The sequence below is a fragment of the Agelaius tricolor genome, unplaced genomic scaffold, assembly GCF_023055355.1.
Source record: "Agelaius tricolor isolate 1412-34295 unplaced genomic scaffold, bAgeTri1.0.p SCAF_12, whole genome shotgun sequence".
NCBI classification, from domain to species: domain Eukaryota; kingdom Metazoa; phylum Chordata; class Aves; order Passeriformes; family Icteridae; genus Agelaius; species Agelaius tricolor.
Genome location: NW_027269272.1, coordinates 6,745,195 through 6,764,564, shown reverse-complemented (window position 1 = coordinate 6,764,564; position 19,370 = coordinate 6,745,195). Strand labels below are relative to the sequence as shown.

Genomic DNA, 19,370 nt, shown 5'->3' with positions numbered 1-19,370 from the left:
TGGCAGGAGGAGCCGGCAGGGCCAGAGATGGCTTTGCTGTTGTGGTGTGAGAGGGGGTTTGGTGGTGCAGATGGTTACTCAGGAGGCTGGAGGCCAAGGTGTGGGAATTTAGCAGTGGAGAACTGTGTGCACATAACATCTTGTGGTGTAAAGAGAGCTGGAGAACTGCCATCAGGTGTCCTCATCAGAGGATGGCAAGCCCTGTGTCCCTGGATAGACTCTGCTCAGACCTGGCAGGCTCTGGGAGACCCATTGGCAGCACTGGTAGCCTTGGGCAGTCCCACAAACAGCCCCAAAGCAGAGCTGCCTCCAGCTCAGGCCTGTCACTGTCCCCAGGGCCTCTGGCCTGTGGTGATCCAGTCCCTGACAAACAGATTCCAGAGGGATTTGGGCGCCTGTGGTCTCTTCGTAGGCTCCACCATGGGATGAAGCTTCGCTGGGCTCACAGAGCTTTGGTGTTTGGGATTTTGAGACCCTTCTGGGCCAGCTGTCCTGGATGCAGCTGATTCCTCCCCATCCTTGCCTGGGCAAGCATAGCTGCCCCTCCAGTCTGCCACATTTAGCTCTATTCTCACACCCCCGGGTCATTGCACCGTTCCAGTCCAGTGTTGCTGTTCCTCCTGCTGCTCCTGCCCCTGCATCCCTCTGGGAATGCCACTAGGGCAGCCCTTTCCCCTGCCCATGGAGGTGCCACCTCAGCCTCCCCTGCACACCTCCCATGGCCTCGCTGTGTGTGGGCAGAGCTGGCTCAGCACCCCCGCATTGCTGGGGTGGTTGCTGTCAATTCTAGGGGGGTTGTGTAGGATTTTCCTTAGTGACACCTCCCTGGATTGCACAGACACAGTCCCCACATTGCTGTATTGGCACCTCTGCTATGGTTCCTTGCACGTCCTCTCCTGGCAGGGTCTGGGTTGAGAGGTGCAGGTGAGCCTGCTTACTCCTTGTAGTAACAGCGCATTCCAGGGCCGGAGTAAACTGTGGGTTTCCTTTCCAGCATCCCGAGTTCCCTGATCCCGTTCTCGTGGCTGCTGACAGCTCCTGAACACTAGCCTAGATTTTCTCCCAGAGCTGAATGTTGCCCTCCCCACTGTCGTGTTAAGTACCCATTTCATCTTGGCCCTGTCCAGTAGTGTTCATCCCCTCCTCCTTGCTCTGTGGATTCCTGAGACAAACTTGATTTTTTTTTGTATTGACCAGTGTACAGTGATGGAAACAAGAATGACTATCAAAGCAAACAATGCATGGAATAAAAAGCCAGTGTACTTCAATGCTGTAGGCTGGTTTGGTGATCTGGGAATGGGTTCTCATGGACTTTGGGATGATGTCACGAAGCTCTGGGGTCTCCCATCTGCCCCCTTCCATACCAGGAAGGTTACTTTATCATCCAAGTGGATCTCCTTATGGAGAGCAAATACCTAAACCCCAAGAGCAGAGTATCATCCCAGGGGGAGGAGGGTGGTGAGGTCCTGGCACAGGTTGCCCAGAGAAGCTGAGGCTGCCCCTGGATCCCTGGAAGTGTCCCAGGCCAGGCTGCATGAGGCTTAGAGCAACCTGGGGTACTGGAAGTGTCCCTGCCCATGACAGGGGGTGAAACAGGATGGGTTTTAGGATCCCTTCCAATCCAAACCATTCTGGGATCCCACAGCTGGGACAGAGCCCACCTCTTTATTTGGAATCCTCCTAGTTATACAGGAGCAAATGTGTGGGTTTCAAGGTGCTTTTCAAGGACAAATCTCTGCCAGTCAGGCACATCCATTCCTGTTCTTTAGCCTTTATTCTCCATGGGGAGTAGCAGCCACTGGCAGACCAGAGAAGCTGTCTCAAGTGTTTTGACATGACTGATTCAGGCAGCTCCAATCGCCAGCATTTTGCTGCAGTGTGCTGGTTTAACATGGGAATCAAAGAAGAATCTTTCACAGCTGCACCCTGAAACACCATTATTTTTTCAGCTTGGTGCTTGTACAGCTGCACAGGAGCACATGGCTCATCATTTCAGGCCAAAAATGCTAAATCTGTCTGCAGTTGGAGGGAGCAGGGCCTGCCTACTGCCCGCAGGGTTGTGCTTGCCCAGTGATCCACAGCTGGGTTCTGGTTTGCCTTCCTCACAGGATGCCAGTACTCCTTTTATTCCCCACAGCCTCAGGCACACAGGAGACTGATTTAAATGAAACAGGCAAATTAACTGAGTGTTCACAAAACCCCTGTATCTCTCTCTCCGTGCAGATACATGCACAGATAAACATTCATTAAAAATAAGAATGGACACCTCCTCTGAGATGAGAAGGATGATTAAAAATTGCCACTGTCCTTGGTGGCACAGAGCATGCAGAATATAACCCCTGGGAAGAAAGTCCTGCAGCTTTTACCCCAAAACTGGGGCACATAAGCCATCACAAGCTCTTTCTGCCATTTAGTGTCTGAGCTTGCTTGTCTCCATCCAGCTTCAGGTGTTTCTTGCTGTATCTCTTGATGAGGGTCCCTGGAATCAGCGCTGCCACAGCCATGGCCAGCAGCTTGAGCAGTGTGTCCCAGGAGAAGATGGCATCCAGAGAGGTGATTTGGGACAGAATGGCCCCTGTCTGCACACAGATGAAATTGTATGGTGTAAGGCCTGAAGGAATCAGAGCAGAAAAAAGCTGTTAGTTCCCCTCTGGAGAAAATTAGCTAAATATGCCCAAAGTCAGACACAGAAATCACAGAACTGCTAGGGTTTGAAGGACCTCTGGAGATCATCCAGTCCCCTTGCTAAGGAAGGGTTACCCAGAGCAGGTAACACAGGAATGTGTCCAGGGGAATCTTGAACATTTCCAGAGAAGGAGACTCCATGCCCTCCCTGGGCAGCTGTCCTAGTGCTCTGCCACCCTCCATGGAAAGTTATTCCTCATGTTGAGGTAGAACTCAGTGTTTTAATGTACAGCCATTACACAGACACTGGGGTTTGTACTTGTAACAGAAAGAACCAGGTGTAAAGCAAAATTTGCAGCACTGGTGACACCTCCAGAATGCTCAAGGGCAGCAGAGAGGAAACAGACCAAGGGTCAGAGTCCCAGCTCTGCCCTCCTTGGCTCTGTGAGCAGCAGTGTCACACTGTCCCCTCAGGCTGTGTCCCCAGGCCTTACCAATGAGAACGGAGAGAAAGAACTGGGACATGGGGATGTTTAAAATGGGAGCCGAGAGGTTCAGAAACCAGTTTGGTGTCATGGGGAACAGCCTCAGGAACAACAAGAAGAAAAATAAGCAGCTCCTGTTCTCTTCTACCTGCCAAAAGAAATGTTCCATATCATTCCTGCTCCTCAAACGGCAGTAACATTCAAATGGCCACAATAACGGAGTGAATTTTTCTTCTAACATGCCACCATGTTAAAAGAAAAATTAACTGTGTACCATGATGTGTACCATCAGTTCAGAACTGAGGGAAAGCAGCAATACTGTGTCTGTATGGAGCCTAATGGTGAGCCAGCCCTCTTCAAAGAGGGGTGGAAATGGGATCTCACCAGAATAAAAGATCAGGAAGTCAAGAGCAGAACCAGCTCTAGTGTACAACACAGCATGGGATGGATAGAGGCAGTTCTGGAGCACAGAGGCTTCCCAAATCCTCCTTTATTTCATATCTGCTTTTCCTTAGGATCCAGGATTTTCCTGGCAGCCCCTCTGCCAACAGGCTTGCTCCAAGAGGGCAGCCTGCTCCTAGACTGTGCCCTCAGCAGGCCTGGTGCATCCCCTGCACACACTGGCTTTCACTGTCACCCCAAGAGCAGCCTGGCCCAGGGCCATCATGGGTGTCAGCAGAACTGCCAGCTCTTACCTTCCCTTGCAGCAGAGCCACCTTCTCAGGGAAGAAGTGCACTATGAGCTGCTTGCCAAAAGCTGCAGAGAGCAGGTAGCAGAAGGTGGCTCCCACAGACGTGAGCACTGAGCACAGCACCAGCCCCATCCATGGTCCAAAGAGTGCTCCAGCCAGGACATTCTGTGGGGACAACATGGAGTGAGGCCTGGGGGACACGGTGTGTCACAGAACCACAGAATTGTTAGGGTTGGAAAGGGCCTCTGGAAATGATCCAGTCCAAATGCCCTGCCAAGGCTGGGTCACCTAGAGCAGGTGACACAGGAACAGGTGGGTTTGGGATGCCGCCAGAGAAGACTTTGCCCTCCCTTGGACAGCTGTTCACAGAGCTCTCCATCCTCCATGGAAGGAAGTCCTTCCTCATATTGAGGTGAAACTTCTTGTGTTTTAGTTTATGGCCATTGCTCCTTGTCCTGTTGCTGGGCACCACTGAACAGTCTGGCACCATCCTCTGACATCCCTTGGAGATATTTATATGCATTAATGAGATCCCCTCTCAGTATTCTCCAGACTAACCATCTCTCATCAGAGAGATGCTCCAGCTGCACCTCTTTGTGGCCTCCACTGGACCCTCTCCTCCTTGTCTCTATATTCCTGAGGAGCCCAGATCTGGACCTGGCACCCCAGCTGTGCCTCACAGGGCTGAGCAGAGGGGCAGGATCACTCCCTGACCTGCTGGCAATGCAGGATCTCACTGACCTTCCTGGCCCTGCAGGGTCCCACTGCCCTTCCTGGCCCTCAGGACACATTCATTATCCACCAACACTCCCCGATCCTTCCCAGCAGAGCTGCTCTCCAGCATGTCAGCCCCGACCCGTACTGCTACTAAGGGTTACTCCTGCTCAGGTGCGGGCCCGCTCGGTCCCTCCGGCTCCTCCTGCCCGGTCCGTGAGTCCCCGGCCCCTCGCCCCGCGCCGCCCACCCGTACCAGGAGGCTGGAGCCGGGAATGGCGAAACTCTGCTTGTACAGGTACGCGCAGCAGAACAGGGCCAGCGCCGCGCCCCGGTGCTGTCGCTCGTAGTCCCGCAGCGCCTCGGCCAGATCCCGCAGCTCCTCCAGGTCCGCCGGGAACCGCAGCGCCCTGCGAGGGGAGAGACGCACGGGCAGCGCCGGGGGAAGGGAGGGACCCACGGGCAGCGCCGGCCGCCCACACCTACCTGCGTGTCTGCCCCGCGCTCAGCCGCACCGACAGCAGCCACAGCGCGGCCGTGGCGGCCACGAAGACGAGCAGGAGCCCAGCCGGGCGCCGCCACATCCCGGGTCGGGGCCGCCGCCGCCGCCACCGGACAGAGCCGAGCCGAGGGAACCCGGCCCCTCCCGGCCCGGCCCTGCCGCCCTCGGCGCCCCGAGCGGCTGCGCAGGCGCGGGGCGGGGCCTCAGCAAGGGGCGGGGCCTCTGGGCAGCGATGGTGGGCGTGGGCGTGAGGGGGCTGCGGGGTATTCGTGGGGCCGGCTGGCGGCTGCTGATCATGAGGGCTCCACGCCGCGCATACACGCTTTAAATCTCCGTTTGAAACGCTCGCTTTGAGCCCCCCTTTTAAAGCCACGCTTTAAAGCCGTGTGCCGCTATGGTTTTATTGTCACTCCCCCAGCCCGTTTGTACACTGCGTGGAGAGCGGTCCCGCTGCTCGGTCCCCTCAGAAGGCGCCCGGGCCCCACCAGGTGAGTCCCCACACGGCGGGGAAACGTCTCTGCCCTGTCCGGGCACAGTGTCCTCGGGACTCAGCTCCTGCTTCAGCATGGGATGGGCTTGAAGGTTTTCTGGGTGTTCTCAGTCAGGACTAGGTCGTACCGGCACAGCTGGGGTCTGTGTGAAAACACGGCCAAAAGTGAAAAAAACGGTGTTTTTTTCTGTCATCTCCCCACCTGCTGAAGGCCTACATAAAATAAGTCATCTCTCTCATCAAGAGAACTGGCTCCAAGTCCACCTGAAGGGAGGTTGGCTTTAAGCCAGGGATACCTTGAGCATTTTACCATTCTGTTCTATGTTATCTTTTGCTTGTGGAAAAAAAGGATCACAAAAAAATCGAGCAAACAGATGGGCACTGGCTGCAGAGTCCATGGTTCCCTTTAATCCAGTCCACAAAACAAGGAGGTCCTTCTACCCACCTGCCTGTTCTGCCCCTTCCCTGCTCCAGACATGAGAAATTCTGCCACTGCTCTAACCAGGGTCCAAACACAGATCTGGTCTGGACCTAGTCCAGCCAAAAAAACCTGAGGAAATACTTGGGCTTTCACTAGGGAAATATGAACATTAGCCCTGTGTAGTAGGTTGAGCAACAGGGAAGGGGAGAGGGCAGGACATCCCTCCCTGTGGCAATGACTGATTAGATGATGTGTTGAAAGTCCTGAACTGTGTTTATGGCCTGTGGCAGCCCCTCACTGGGGAGAGACAGCATCCTGTGATTAAATATGGGGGCATTTGTGTCTGCTTTTTAAAAGACTAAATGTGTATCTGGGACTGGAAGTGACTGTGGAGGTGTGGGACAGGAGACGAGGTGGCAGCAAGGGGAGAGATGCAGGACATTGTTTAGTAGATGTACACAATCTTTTCCTTGTTCCAAGGCTAGGATAAGGGTAGCAGACCTCATGAAATGCAAAGAAACATGTTCTGCAGCTCTGTATGTCTGTTTGCTTCACCCTCCTGAGCCTGTGATCTTCCAGCCTTGTTTTAAGCCAAACTCAGAGCATGCTGTGGTGTCCACAGTGGCCTTGCACACAGGGGCAGGGTAACAGATTCTGTGCTTGCTGAGCTCAGGCAGAGCTCCAAACCTCCAGAGGTAGGAAGCTTAGGGGTAGGACAGCAGAGCAGACAGAGGCTAATGAGGTGATAGAAATCTCATCAGCAATGCTTGAGAGGCAGCCCTGATGTTATGGGTACCAGCCAGGGCTTTGGGGCAAAGCAGCCAGCAGCTCCCACTTTCTGGAATTCCAGGAGTAAATTAATCTCCCTGCTTCACTAGCCATACAAATTGACTGGGATATAAAATGTGTATTTGGGGCTGAACATCTGTTCTTCCCAGAGTTCTGCATTTCCCTCCATCCTAGAGCTCAGGCCTGGGCAGCTTCCCAAAGGTAATTTTCCTGACCAAAGGTTGAGGTGTCAGGCCACGTCAGAGTCACATCACACATGACATGTTCCCAGTGCAATAAGACAGCCCCTGTGTTCGAGTAAGTATTCAGCTGTGGGATTCCATTAAAGGGGAAATTATTCCCAAGATATGTGTATGTGAATTACTAAATGTAAAATAAATCTAATTCTTCTGCACATAGCCAGGCCAGGAATCTGGGAGATTCCTTTACTTCTGTCCAGTCTGCACCAACAGAAATGGTTTGTAAATATCTGCTCACCTTTCTGGGTTTGTCAGTGAGTGGAACCTCATTTGGAGAATCCTGAGTTTGAATTTTGGGCCAATGAGAGATCCCGTGGAAAATGTCAAGGAAATTCTTTCCACATTTTCAAGATCCTGGTCAAACCCAATGAGCAAAGTGATTTGTTTGTACTTCTGGAAGGTGGCAGCTTCTCTAAAGGTGAAGAAGACAAGAGAGAGTGTCAGAGAGTCACCAAGGGAATAGCACTGGGTTTAATGTAGTCACTGTAATATTAGAAACAGGCTGGGGGAGGCGGCCTGAGCTTGTGATCAGTTTCTGATTTACAGGAAATGGGTATGGATTCGGGTCTCCTGGTGTCAACCTGCTCAGCCACTTCTGCCCTCAGGTTTTTGGGGTGGAAGTGGGGACACGGAGGTTGGATGCCATGTGGTCCCAAACCAGAATTTTTGCTGTGATTCTGCTTTGATCCCAAGTGAACTGGGCCCATGTGATATTTGTGCCTGGCTGTCTGTGCAGGCCTGAACACGGAGTCACTTTGAGATATGCATGAAATCTGCTCTGGCCTTGGTGTGGGATCAATGCTGATTGCTCCAGTGCAAGCAGATATCAGATATGCCTGAGGGAATGTGCACTTAGAGAAACTTGGGAAAACTAGTTGTGCAGGTTTGTTTGGCTGAAGTGTAATTCTGATCACTCAGGAATTTTCATGTCACATAAACACCATTAATTTGTCTCTCTGAGTGGAATGAATTGATTTTGGATGTGACATATTCAGGCCCAGGTTAATCCCCAACTGTCTTGGGCACTGGGAACTAGAACAGAACACACCCTGTGAGAGGAAGGAAAAGGGGGGAGATATTTTCTTTCTGCTTTAGTGGAAGCCTAGGGCAGCTGTGCTGCTGGCTGAGATTGTACACTTCAGTCCTTAAGATGACAGAGAAGGGCCCAAACCAAAAGGCTGGGCTGTCAGGGCTGTGTGCTGGGGGAGGCTGTGGAAATCCCTTAGGGCCAATAAATCACATGTGCATTAGCAAGTATCAGCAGAGAAATTGGGAAATTGTGAAATTGTGTCACCTCCTCCCAGATGCAGTTGTACCAAGGGATGCACTAACACCTAGAAAAGCTCAGACTAGTAAAACTTACGGATTAACTTTTGATTCTGCCTTCCTCCCATCTTCATCAGCTAGCACAATGCTGAAGGTGCCTCTCCTGGTGTCTCTGTTCCATGTGATAATATCCACCAGGTAGTGATAGACTGAGGGGAAAGAGAGTGAGTGGGGTTAGACCCTGTGGGCTCAGTCTGCTGTCCAGGCTGGGCACTGTCTGGGAGCAGAGCTGTGGGTACAGCATGGACACAGCCCCTGCAGTTCATCTGGAAAATCCCTCTCTCCTCCCTTCTCTCCATCTCCCTTTGCAGAGATTTCAACCAGAAACACTAGGAGGTGTCAGGAGAGCACTGCAGCAAGGGTTATCCATGCAGGATGGTCTCTGTGTGGTTCCCAGCACGCTGCCTTTCACTGCCTGCCTTCCCCCTTCACTTCCAGACTGTATTTCTTTCTTTGATCCCCCTCTGAACCCCTCCATTTCTGTTCTTTGTATTTGTCATCTCTGTCACAGAGCAGAATTTTCTGTTCTTTGATCTGTCAGTCTGAATTCACTTGCTGACCAGCACTGGAGCTCAGGCCATAATCCCAGCCCATGCCCTGGTATGTTGGTAATCACAGGGATGAGATGAAACTTTTCACCTTGGTGAAACCTTTTTCCACAGATTCTCTTCCTCTCCCTGACCCTCTCATTTTTCTCTAGGGTAGCTTTTTCACCTGTACAACCTGCCTTTCTCTCTTACTGTTCCCACACACCTCTTAGTTTGACAAAAGAATGGTGTGTTGCTTTGAAACATGATTTGGGAACTTTTATACTTAATTTGAAAGTTCTCAACCAGTTTCCTAGAACTGTAAGCAAGTTGGCTTTCCCAGCACTGGACAGGTTGGCAGATAAAAGAAGATTTTGGCAAACCACAGATGGACACAATTTCATCCAGCAGCAACTGGAGTTTCTAAAATGCTGGCTGTAACACCACCAGCAAATGACTATCTCTGCTTGGCTGCTGCTGACAGAGGCAATGCACAAAGAAAAATAATCTCAGAAATCTCAGTCACTTACTGCAAAATGGCCCTTTGTCCGCCGTGTCGAAAAACATACTTGTCACTGGATGGCTCTGTTGTGTTAAATAGCTTTTCCACTCATAGGCATAATAACCTGCAGGTGACAGTTTGAAAATGAAACCAAGTTACTGCACAGGTAGATGAGCCACTAAATGGCTGAAAATAAGCAAGTATTTAAGAAATAGTGCATTGTCTTCCAGCTGCCAAGTAGCACTGACACCCATCCTCCTGTACTCCAAAGGCTTAGCACTGAATATGCCTGGTTACTGTTCAGCACTTTCTTCAAGCTGATATTTTTCCACATCTGCTATCCATGGTCAAGGGTTTCATTTTGCAGTGCAGAATGAAAATCATCCCCATGGCTTTGCTAGTTCCTTTCTGGAAGTGTCAGGTGTTTCAGCATCAACATTTCAGAGCTGCCAGCCTGAGGTTGGGCTGTCACACCCAGGCTGGGGCAGACAAGTCCAGGAATTCCCTTTGTTCACACATTTGCCATTCCTTTTAGAGCACAGAGGGATTTGTGGTGCTGGGAATTTACTTGTAAATCTTATTTTAGCAAGAACAGGCCCCTGTCCCCCAAACTCTGCAACTGAGGGAGTTAAATTCACTGTTTCTCTGACTTTAGTGTAAAGATCCCAAGTCTAGTTTTGGCTTTCCTAGTTCTGGATCCTTTACCTGTGGATTTCTGTTCTAAATCATACCATGATGTGATATTACAAGGAGCAGGCCTGAGATGCCTCAAACACCTCAGTGAAATAACTTTGATGCTTTTGCAAAGCACCATGTCATGTTAGTCCTCCAGCAAAACATCACCCTCTGAGTTAAGTGCCAACAGGCAGCTCAGTATTGAGGATGGATGGACATTCCCTGGATCCTTACCTAGGATGGGGCATGGCATGGGCCAGAAGGGTTCACAGCTGGTGCATTTGCCATTCCTGTAGTTCCTGTACGAGTTGCAGGGGTATGTGGTGATATTGCAGTTCTGTGTCAGGGAGGACAGGAACAGGAAAACAGACCTCTGGTGGTCACATTTAAAATACTGCAACCCTTAATCATGTACAGGGAAGAAATATTTCATTAGCAATCCTCATGCCTCAGGACACACCAGTGGACAGTCACTGACCAGTCTGAACCCAACAAATTGCACTGGGGAGCACTGGGCTGTAGCAGAACAGCAGCCTCTCCCTTTGAGTGCACTTAGCTCTGCCTGTGTCTGCTTTGCTTTTCCTCTTGTCTTTTTGGTTTTAAAACATTTGTTTGTGTGGTTGCTGCATTTCCAGAGGATCCAGCTATGGATCAGTTTCTGTCTCTGGTGTTCTCTCCTCTCTGAGCTCAGGCCTGACAGCTGGATATTGCTTTTAGCTTTGCACCTGACTTTCCATTTTGGTATAAAAAACTCTTTAGAAAGACATAACTAATAAAATGAGTTGTTGCATGAGCAGCAAAATCAGTGAAGCCTCGTTTCCTAGGGATTTTTGGCTCAGGCTGCTCTCCTACGTAGATTCTCTTGAGTCTGATAAGGGTTGAATTCACAATACTGCATTTCCTTCTGTAAGGTATCTTCTTTACCCAGCTTTCATCAAACCAGTTCTGCTGCCAGGCTGAAAGGAAAAAAAGCTTTCTTTTGTTCAAGACTAGGGCTGTGCCTTCCAGACTGCACCTTCTGTCACTGCCAAGGAAGGTGTCTTTGATTTGGGATAACTGCCTGCTCCACATTCATCTTGAGCCTTTTTTCTGAACAGGTCCTTGCCACTGCTAGTCCTTGGGCTTTCGTGTGCTCCAAGTAATTAGAAACAAAAAATCCCACAGATTTTCTGGACATAGCAACAAAACAAAGGCACACATCTACCTGATAACTTTTTGCACAGAGGATTAGTCCCTTTTGCACTGTGACAGGGGCACAGAGAGGTCACCCTGACTCTCATCTCTGCCTGTTGCACATCAGCTAAACCCCTGTCAGACCAGTGCTGAGAAGAAGTTGCTGCCATGGCTTTCCCAGAGTATGGATTTCATGTATTTTCTAAGCAGTGATGATGATTCTCTGGCTTTCTCCTCTTTTTCTGATTGGAAACAGTTTGTCAGGGTTTGTGCAGTTCAGGGCAGGATTAATTACCAGAAAATATTGTCAGTGGGCAGCCTGGTTGGTCGGTCCCGCCGTTGGGGTAGAAGTCGATATGGCCCAGTGCTTCTCCATAACCCAGACCTAGCAAAAGGGAATACCAGGGCTCAGGGAGGGAACATTAAATTGTAAAATGCACAAGAAGGAAATACAGCAACCTAACTGGAAAAAATAGTAGTTATTTAGCTCTAAGATGCCTGGTTGTACAGGAATACTAATGTCATCCCTCTGTTTAGGCAGCAGGCCAAACAGTTGTGTCCCAGCTGGGTCATTTTAACAATGGTATCAACTACCTAAAATAAGTCTGTGCATGCAGCAGTACAAAATGTGGGGGTTTGTGTCACTGGTGTGCAGGAGAGGAAAAGGGATGTGAAACCTGGATGTTGCTGTGCTGCTGAAATCTGACTTCTAGAGGGGCTGGGAGAAGAGAGGCAGCAATTAGGTGGGAAAGCCAAGTGTTAGGGGTAAGGTGGCCATGGGAGCAGCATGGGGGGCTTGGCATCGCACTGCTGGCCTGGCTGGTGGGTCTGGAAAAGGACAGGGCTGAGGGAGAGTCCAGATTTGCCCTAGAGGAAAGTTTAGCTCCTAAGAGGTGGGATGGAGACTGGAAGCATCATGCAGGGAAACATGGCTGGGGATCACTGATTTGCTGTGCATGTCAGTGAACTGTGGGACCAGCTCTGGAAATGCTGTGTGCTCAGATGCAGCCTGACCCCTGGTGGGATGTTGGTGTGTCCTGCTCTGGCCGGACTGTGCTGCAGGACCTCCTCCACCGGTTCCTAAGGAAGTCCTTGTAAGTCATGGGCCAGGTGATAATGCTGTGTCAGCAGCACGTTTTGGAATGCAAATAAACCAGCAGCTCCTGAGGGAGTGCTGGGGACAGCGTGGGCAGCACAGCGCCCCGGAGGCTCAGGGAGGGAGCCTGCTGCGCTCCTGGGCCAAAGGAACGAGGACCCCAGCGCTGCTGCCCCCCAGCAACCCCCCTTGCGCTCCTCCCAGTCAGTCTCCGGGTTTCCGTGTGCAGGAGGGAGCTGGAATGCCACCTACCGTCGGTGTCGGAGTGAATGACATCCACAAACTGTGCGTCCGTGGGGTCCAGCCTCTCGCTCGGTGCCGTGCCCCTGTACAGGGGGCCCGCGGGGTCCAGGCCTGCGGCACAAAGCCATGGGCGTGGCATCACCTCGCTGCCCTTCCCTGGGGCAGGAGGACTGCTGGAGGAGGGCTTACCTGTGATTCTTCCCAGTGTGCCATCAAACATCTGTCCCACAAAGCCAGAGATGTGTGCTCCCAGGCTCACTCCTATCATGTGCATGGAGTCAAGGGACGCTCCATCAATCTGAGATGTAAAAGTACTCGTGGTCATGTGTTTTTGGAAAATTAAAAAAAATTAGGAGGAGGAATGGAGCATCTCTCAGTGTTCCACTTTGTGTAGATATTTCCCCATTGACAGTCCCACAGAGCAGCCAGCATTGCTGTTTAAGGCCTATACCTCAGAGAGCTGTGATGAGAACAGTTCAGGCAATGCTTGTATTTTCCTGGGGCAGTGACTACAAGTGTGGACAGGATGGGGCCAGGAGTAAAATTCCAGTTGCCCCACATGTGGTTCCTGCAAGGAATTAGCAGATCCTAAAGGATCCAGCATCATCATTGCCTGTGCAACACCTTAGAGGAGCTGTGAAATGTAGCTAATCCCCTTAAGTTGCCTTTGGATATACAGAAAGTGGAAGTAGAGTTTCTGTGTATGGGAAAACATGTCTGGAGAGCTTTCTACCCAGAAATGTAGAGACTTAGAGTGTAAACTGAATATTACACTAAAATACCATTGTACCAAGTCCAAGGGTAGGATTTGGCACTGCAGTACACATGCACTTCCAAAAATTAATGTATTCCTTTTTTAGGAGTTTCTATTCCCAGACTTCCTGCTGGTTTAAGCACTTCCTTTGTGCCCTTTACATACTGTGCCTTAATGACTGTATCGTAGCATGAGCGTCCAACTTACCAACATCTCATCTATAAGTTTCTTCAGAATCTCAGCAACTCTTTTGCACTTCCTGGCAGCATAATTGTAGATGAGAGTTGTTGCCCCCTGGTTCCAGTCCACAATGATGACATTCATGTCCTCTACAGAAAGCAGGAGATGCACCAGGTCAGGGATCCAGACGGGTGCAGAGCCTGTGAATCGGTACCCGTGGACAATGAAGGTAATTTTCTTGGTCACATTGAGGAACTTGGAGGCTGTTGAGTGGAGCTCCTCGGCACAGCTTGGGTTCTGCCGGGTGTAGAGCAGCAGCTTCACTTTCAGATCTGTCCCTATCAAAGCATTCCCAAAGCTGAGGGCTGTGAATGCAGGACATGTCTCCTGAGGATCTGAAAGGAGCAGAGTGGCAATTGGAGTTTGGCACCAAGGGGTTTTCTTTAGCCTCTTGTACCTGCCAACCCTGCACAGGGCAGGGAAGTGTGTTGTGCGTTGTCTGACCACAGGGGCTGCTCCTGTCTCCTCTCTCCCTCTCCACTCTCTCATGCTCATGACTGAAGTTACCTTTTGGAGCAGCATTCCCTGAAACACCACAGCCCTGCTTCCTGTGGCAGCTGGGAGTTGGCAGGGACTCTGTCCAAATATCTCATTGGTGTGAGTAAGGTATTGAGACCAACAGGTGGGATGGTTGCTGTACTGGTTTGTGAGCACACTCAGGTGTTCTGGACAGGTTTTCTGTGGTATTCACATACTCTTTGAACTGAGAGAGACATAATTCTTTCTCCCAGGATTTTTCCTGGGGAAGGCAGTGAGAAAGCTCAGAGAGAGAAGAGAAAACAATTTGTATCTCTACTTGCTGTTCCTGTTGTTTGGCACATGTGGAATGTGTTATGGGGATTGTTTATCAAAGAAGGGATTTGTTAATTGGACTCTGGTGATGGGTGTTTGGATTGATTGACCAATTAGGTCAAAGCTGTGCTGTGACTGTCTGTAAGGGGTCATGGGTTTTTCTTTAGTATAGAGTTTAGTATAGTATCTAATATAGTATAGCTTAATAAAGCAATTGAACAGCCTCCTGAATCATTGGAGTCACTGCATGCTATTCCCTGGCTGGGGGTTGTCCTGCATCAATAGGTTCTCAGCCAAACAGGTGTCCTTGGGGTAGGTTTGTACCTCCAGCCTGGAGCTGCCAAGCTGCAGTCTTGCCGTGGTGAGGGGCAGCTCAAGGCTTCATTTGTATGTGCACATGTGGCCTGGCATTCCAGACTGCAACATGGGGCACCCTTGGGTCTGTGAGATCGTAATTGTGCTTTATACACAGCTGAAGTGTAACTGAATTTTATGTGGGTACTGCTCGATGGGATGGCCTGTGCCATTGGAAATCCTGTCTTTGTTCTTTGCTTTTCCAGCAGAACACCAGCTGAGCCTTCAGAGCCCCATACAGTCTCCAACAGGGCACTGGCAGGGAATGGAATAACTGTCGCCAGACAGACACTACTTATGAAGGCCCTCCCAGGTTTAGTAGCCTCTTCCTGGCTTATAATCCTTTCCCTCAAATCCTCATAATCTTATTGAGGAACCTTGTGAGGGAGAGTGTCTCTCTCACACATATGTCCTGGGCTGCAGTGATTGTTCAGGCTACAGTTCCTAGAGGAATTTCCCTGATCTTTGTTGCTTAAAGGACTGTTCAGTAGGTAGCAGGGTTTAGAAAACCTGCAGCTGTTAAGTTAATTATGCTCTAGCAAATCTCCAATGCTCTGTGCATTTTAATTTGTGAATGATGAAACTCTCACAGTTTCTATGAGCAACTTTCCCTTTTCTCCTCCTCAGGAAATCAGGAGCATGAGAGTGATATAAATGCTATGTGCCCAGCACATTAAACAATCTGCTCACTTGCCACAGTTCTGCTAATTACTTTGCAGAAGCCCCAGGAGCTCTAGAAATAAAAGTTAATAGGCTAAAAGGATGTTGCAGTTAAGTCCAACTGAATATTTTTAATTGCTACCATAAATTCAGAAATAAATTTTAACATCTGAAATCCATTGAGTCCTTCCTGTTTAAAGCCTATGGTAACATATGAATGGTGTGACAGGAGTGGTGGGAAATGAGCTCCCAGCAAGGCCCAGTGAAATCAGAGGCCTTTTAATGCAGGGTGTTCCTGCCTCTGCAATGCTTCACTCAGAACTCCCAGGAACAGTGTGACTCTGGGCCCTGCTCCCAAGAGGAAAGGTGGCCTGGGTGGCTCCCTCCTGGCCAGCCTGCTCTCAGCTTATTCTTACAGTGCCAAGATGCTCCAGGGAAACAGCAGCAAGAGTTCTGTGACACTGCTCTTGTGGAGACCCCAAAGTAACTAGCAGAGAAAAATTAACATTTTTTGCTCATGCACACCAGCTCACCGGTGAGACTCAGTGACTGTCCTCTAGGTGCTACTGCAGCATAAAAAAAATACAACTGTGTATTTTACTAATAACTAGGCATTGTTTCAGTTATTGTATAGTAGCACTATATAGTGTTGTTAATTATCTTTACTGTCACTGAAACTGTAGCAATACAGGCAGAAATGCCAGGCAAGAATTACTTCTATATGGTGCAAGATTGCACTGATTGCTTAATTTGTTTCTGTATCTCCTGCACTGTGCTGAGGCTTGCCCAGAGGAGCACTATGTTTGTCATCAGAACAGCCCAAACCTTCTGGTACAGAAGTGTTTTCAAAAAGCTGGTCAGCATTTGCTGGTACCTAACACAGGGACTGTATAATATCTGCACCAGGTCTGTTAGATTGGTTCTGTTTTGATTAACAAAATCAAATCAGTGCTAATAAGGGGAGGAAACTTGCCAGCTTCTCTTCTGGCAAGCTGGTGCCAATCCCAGCCTCATCACCATGTGTTCAAAAACTGACACATGAGGAGGGCCAGTTAACCTGGCTTTAAAGCTCTTCCTTCTGCTGAGCACAGTGACTCCTCCCCAAATGGCTGGAAGTGTCTTTGAAACTCCAGAATGACTGGGGCAGGTGGCTTAGTGAGATTTACTCTGCAAGCAAATAAATGAGGTAGAAACTTATCCCCTGGCACTGTACTTAACCCATGTCCAACAGGTCACTTCCCTCCAGTAAAGGGGAATGAACATGGCCATTAACCCAGCATCCCTGCCTTAGCTTGCTAGACAGCCTCTGGCAATCCCCATTCTCCTTCTGCTCTGTTTTTTGATATGTAAAATAGGAGGCAAACACTGGTTTGTTGGGCAAGATGCTCTGATCTCTCAGAACTCGTAGCAGGGAGCATAAAAATGTGTTAAATCCATGTACCTGCCAGGGAGCTGGACACGTTTGGTCTCAAGCCTGAGATCAGCCTCCAAGGTGCTATTGCAGCAGTGGAGGCATCTTCAGAATTACTTGGTTCTGAAGTTATACATATACATACATACATACATACATACATACATATATATATATATTCTGAAATTAGGTATACTCCCAGGTGGGAGTATTGCAGGGAGTGGAACAGTCCTGGGCAGACTCCTGGTATTTACTGCAGTCAGTCAGTGCTTTTGAGGCCTGTCTTCCCCTGGTGTGTCTCATTCCTTTCTAGGAGATGGTGTTTGGAGGCTTTCTCGCTGATGTTGATCCTGTGGACAGGCAGGGTTTGCCATGGTGGCATTTTGGAGCTGTGGTACCGAGCTATTTGCATGAATAAAGTAGCAGCTGAGGTTTTTACCAGCCTGTCCTCTTGCAAAGAGATGTTCCAACAGATCACCTCAGTGGGTCAGTGGTCACTTGGCTGGATGTGTGGCTGTCCCAGCTGTGGTCCTTAGGACACAGAGCTGCTTGTTCCACTGAATGGAGCTCAGGTGAGTGTGTCACTGCTTCTCTGTCTGCAGGAGCTCTGACCCTGCGGCTCCTGCCACCTTGCCTGGGCTTTTTACAGTGAGTGTCATCAGACTGGTCTTAACTACTAACAATATCTTTATCCCCCTTTAAGCACACTTGACTACCACACCAAAAGTCTCGAGGGCTTTAGTAGTGCAGATTTCCATCACTTTTCCACCAAGAGGATGTGCTCTCCACTCCTAAACCGGTGCTCAATAGCTCACTGCATTTCACTGGTGCCTTTTCAGACCGTTCTCTTTTCCCACTTCTCATGACTGCATTTCTTAGAGTCTTAACCAAACAAACCAAGCAAAAGGCGACCCTGAGATTACTCCAGAGGACCCGATGAAACACAAGTTAGTATTTATAAGAACATTGTTTTTTTAACCCTGTTTGTTTTCCCTGCAAAGCAGAGAGCTGTAACTTACCTTGCTCCCGTGTGTATGCTAACACAAGGCAGTACATTTGTTTATTGTTACACGGGTTTGTTCTGGTAGAGCTGTGAGGCTATCAAATGGAGCTTACTGTTCATAAATGGTAATTCATCCTTTGCCTCTGCCATACATGACACCCCTGAGAAGAAATCATTATTCTCTGAAGATTTCAAATGACATTTTCAGTGTCGATGGATAGTACTTATATAAGAGAAATGTTTGCAAAGGGAGGAAAAGAAAATAAAAAATAGTTCTGGTTTTCCATTTGGAACTCTTAGAGCTGACTACATTCATGTAACCAGTATAATTTGCTTTGCCAAAATAAGTAATGCTAGTGAGAAACCCTGTGCAGTACCTGTAAATGCAGAGGGCAGGTACATTCATGTTGCTGTAAAGCACAGAAAATGTGTTATATTTGACAAAAACATTCAAAACAAATGGTTGAGTTCTTACCTGTTTTCACCCCGTACAAAAGGCAGATGAACACAACACACAGCCTCAGCATATGGACTTCCACATGGAACTTCTACGGGTAGGAGATTTGAAGGATCCCACAATTTCTCTGGCATGTGTCTGCTGGCTCTGACAGCAGTTTGCTTGCTTTTTTTTCTGCCGGTAACAGTAGGTGTGGTGAAAGGAGGAAGTTACCAGCCAAGAAATGAAGACCAGTGAAATGAAGCTTCTTCTGAAGAAGGTGGGGCACCTTCTATTCTAGCAGGTTTCCTTAATTTAAATATAGTTTGCCTTGGGGGATGACTAATCAAAGACACAATGGGTTGGTAGCTGTAAGCAGCAATTTGACTACACCTGTTGAAACTAATGAAATTATTGCTTATTTGTCTTTTGCAAAGAATGTCAGGAAGACTGCAGATGGCACTGCAAGTCTGATAAGCATCTGGGTGGGGCCGGTGCTTGGTTTCACAGGGCCCTGCCTTTGGAGATTTCATGATGATCCCTAATATCTCCCATGTCCCTCCTGCTCTCCTGAATGCCATAGTCCAGAGTCCCTTCTACAAATCCTGTCACCACCTCAGGTAGGAGACAGGTGCACAGCACTGTGTTGTGACAAAGTAACCACTTGGAGGTGTCTGGCTCTCCACTGGGCTCCCAAGCAACTGCTGTTTTGGATAACACTCATACAACTGGCATTCCCACATTTTCTCACAGACCTGCTGGAACCTCATAAATTCAGCTCTAATTCAATTAAGGAAGGCTTTTTTTTTGCTGGATGGGAGGAAGGAGATTGCCAAGGAAAGACAACAATCAGGGGCAGGAAAGAAAGTCTGAAATTGGAGCTGGAAGGTATAGCGGCAAAATTGGAAAATGAGGGTGGTGAGGAGTTTGTAAAGGGATGAGAAGGGAGGGAGCAGGGATGGCTGCTGGATAGAAGTTGGGTGGTAGTTTTGCTTGGTGTTTTCTTAGCAAATTCTTCTAACATAGGCCAGGGAAAGGGAATGTGGGGTGGATTAGAAGTACCTCATTAAGCCCAGGCTCTGCTTTCTTTCCCTTGGTGATGATCCAATGAGGAGCTGAACTGTAAGAGCTCCCAGTGGCATAGCTGGTTCTTTGGTCCATGCTGTACTTATTAAGCTTTTTGACTTTGCTAATTCTCAGGTTAATCCTTAACTCTTCCTG

General features: G+C 49.1%; 3 protein-coding genes across 8 annotated transcripts in view; 1 reads left to right on the top strand and 2 right to left on the bottom strand.

Moving 5' to 3' along the window:
* Positions 1-1,755: 1,755 nt before the first annotated feature.
* On the bottom strand, positions 1,756-5,209 carry TMEM41A (transmembrane protein 41A). The gene is made up of 5 exons (XM_071437352.1): positions 5,003-5,209; positions 4,773-4,926; positions 3,806-3,967; positions 3,120-3,258; positions 1,756-2,611 (listed from the first exon to the last, which is right to left on the bottom strand). The coding sequence occupies exons 1-5, from the start codon at positions 5,098-5,100 to the stop codon at positions 2,391-2,393; spliced, it is 774 nt and encodes a 257-aa protein (XP_071293453.1). The 5' UTR covers positions 5,101-5,209; the 3' UTR covers positions 1,756-2,390.
* A 53-nt stretch (positions 5,210-5,262) lies between these two features.
* CEP63 (centrosomal protein 63) overlaps positions 5,263-19,370 on the top strand; it is a 39,999-nt gene continuing 25,891 nt past the window's right edge. For both annotated transcript variants that reach the window (XM_071437338.1, XM_071437340.1), the window contains exon 1: positions 5,263-5,506. The gene's annotated coding sequence lies outside the window, so the exon portion shown is untranslated. The remainder of the gene's footprint in view (positions 5,507-19,370) is intronic.
* Positions 5,500-18,448, bottom strand: LIPH (lipase H). Of its 5 annotated transcripts, XM_071437351.1 has the most exons (10): positions 18,189-18,448; positions 13,461-13,828; positions 12,689-12,797; positions 12,509-12,610; positions 11,456-11,545; positions 10,222-10,389; positions 9,341-9,436; positions 8,321-8,432; positions 7,196-7,369; positions 5,500-5,651 (listed from the first exon to the last, which is right to left on the bottom strand). In XM_071437351.1, the coding sequence occupies exons 1-10, from the start codon at positions 18,238-18,240 to the stop codon at positions 5,579-5,581; spliced, it is 1,344 nt and encodes a 447-aa protein (XP_071293452.1). In that variant the 5' UTR covers positions 18,241-18,448; the 3' UTR covers positions 5,500-5,578. The 5 variants fall into 5 exon arrangements, with proteins under 5 accessions (XP_071293452.1, XP_071293449.1, XP_071293448.1 ...); XM_071437348.1 differs by having other exon boundaries at positions 12,509-12,797; XM_071437347.1 differs by lacking the exon at positions 18,189-18,448 and having other exon boundaries at positions 13,461-16,988.

Coding starts and splice junctions, on each gene's coding strand:
- TMEM41A (XM_071437352.1), bottom strand. CDS start 5,100: ATGTGGCGGCGCCCGGCTGGGCTCCTGCTCGTCTTCGTGGCCGCCACG. Junction 3,968..4,772: donor TTCCCGGCTCCAGCCTCCTG/GTACGGGTGGGC, acceptor TTGTCCCCACAG/AATGTCCTGGCTGGAGCACT. Junction 2,612..3,119: donor CTTTCTCTCCGTTCTCATTG/GTAAGGCCTGGG, acceptor TGATTCCTTCAG/GCCTTACACCATACAATTTC.
- LIPH (XM_071437346.1), bottom strand. CDS start 14,015: ATGCTGCTCCAAAAGGTAACTTCAGTCATGAGCATGAGAGAGTGGAGA. Junction 11,546..12,508: donor CATTCACTCCGACACCGACG/GTAGGTGGCATT, acceptor CCCTTTTGCTAG/GTCTGGGTTATGGAGAAGCA. Junction 9,437..10,221: donor CATGCCATGCCCCATCCTAG/GTAAGGATCCAG, acceptor TGTCACCTGCAG/GTTATTATGCCTATGAGTGG.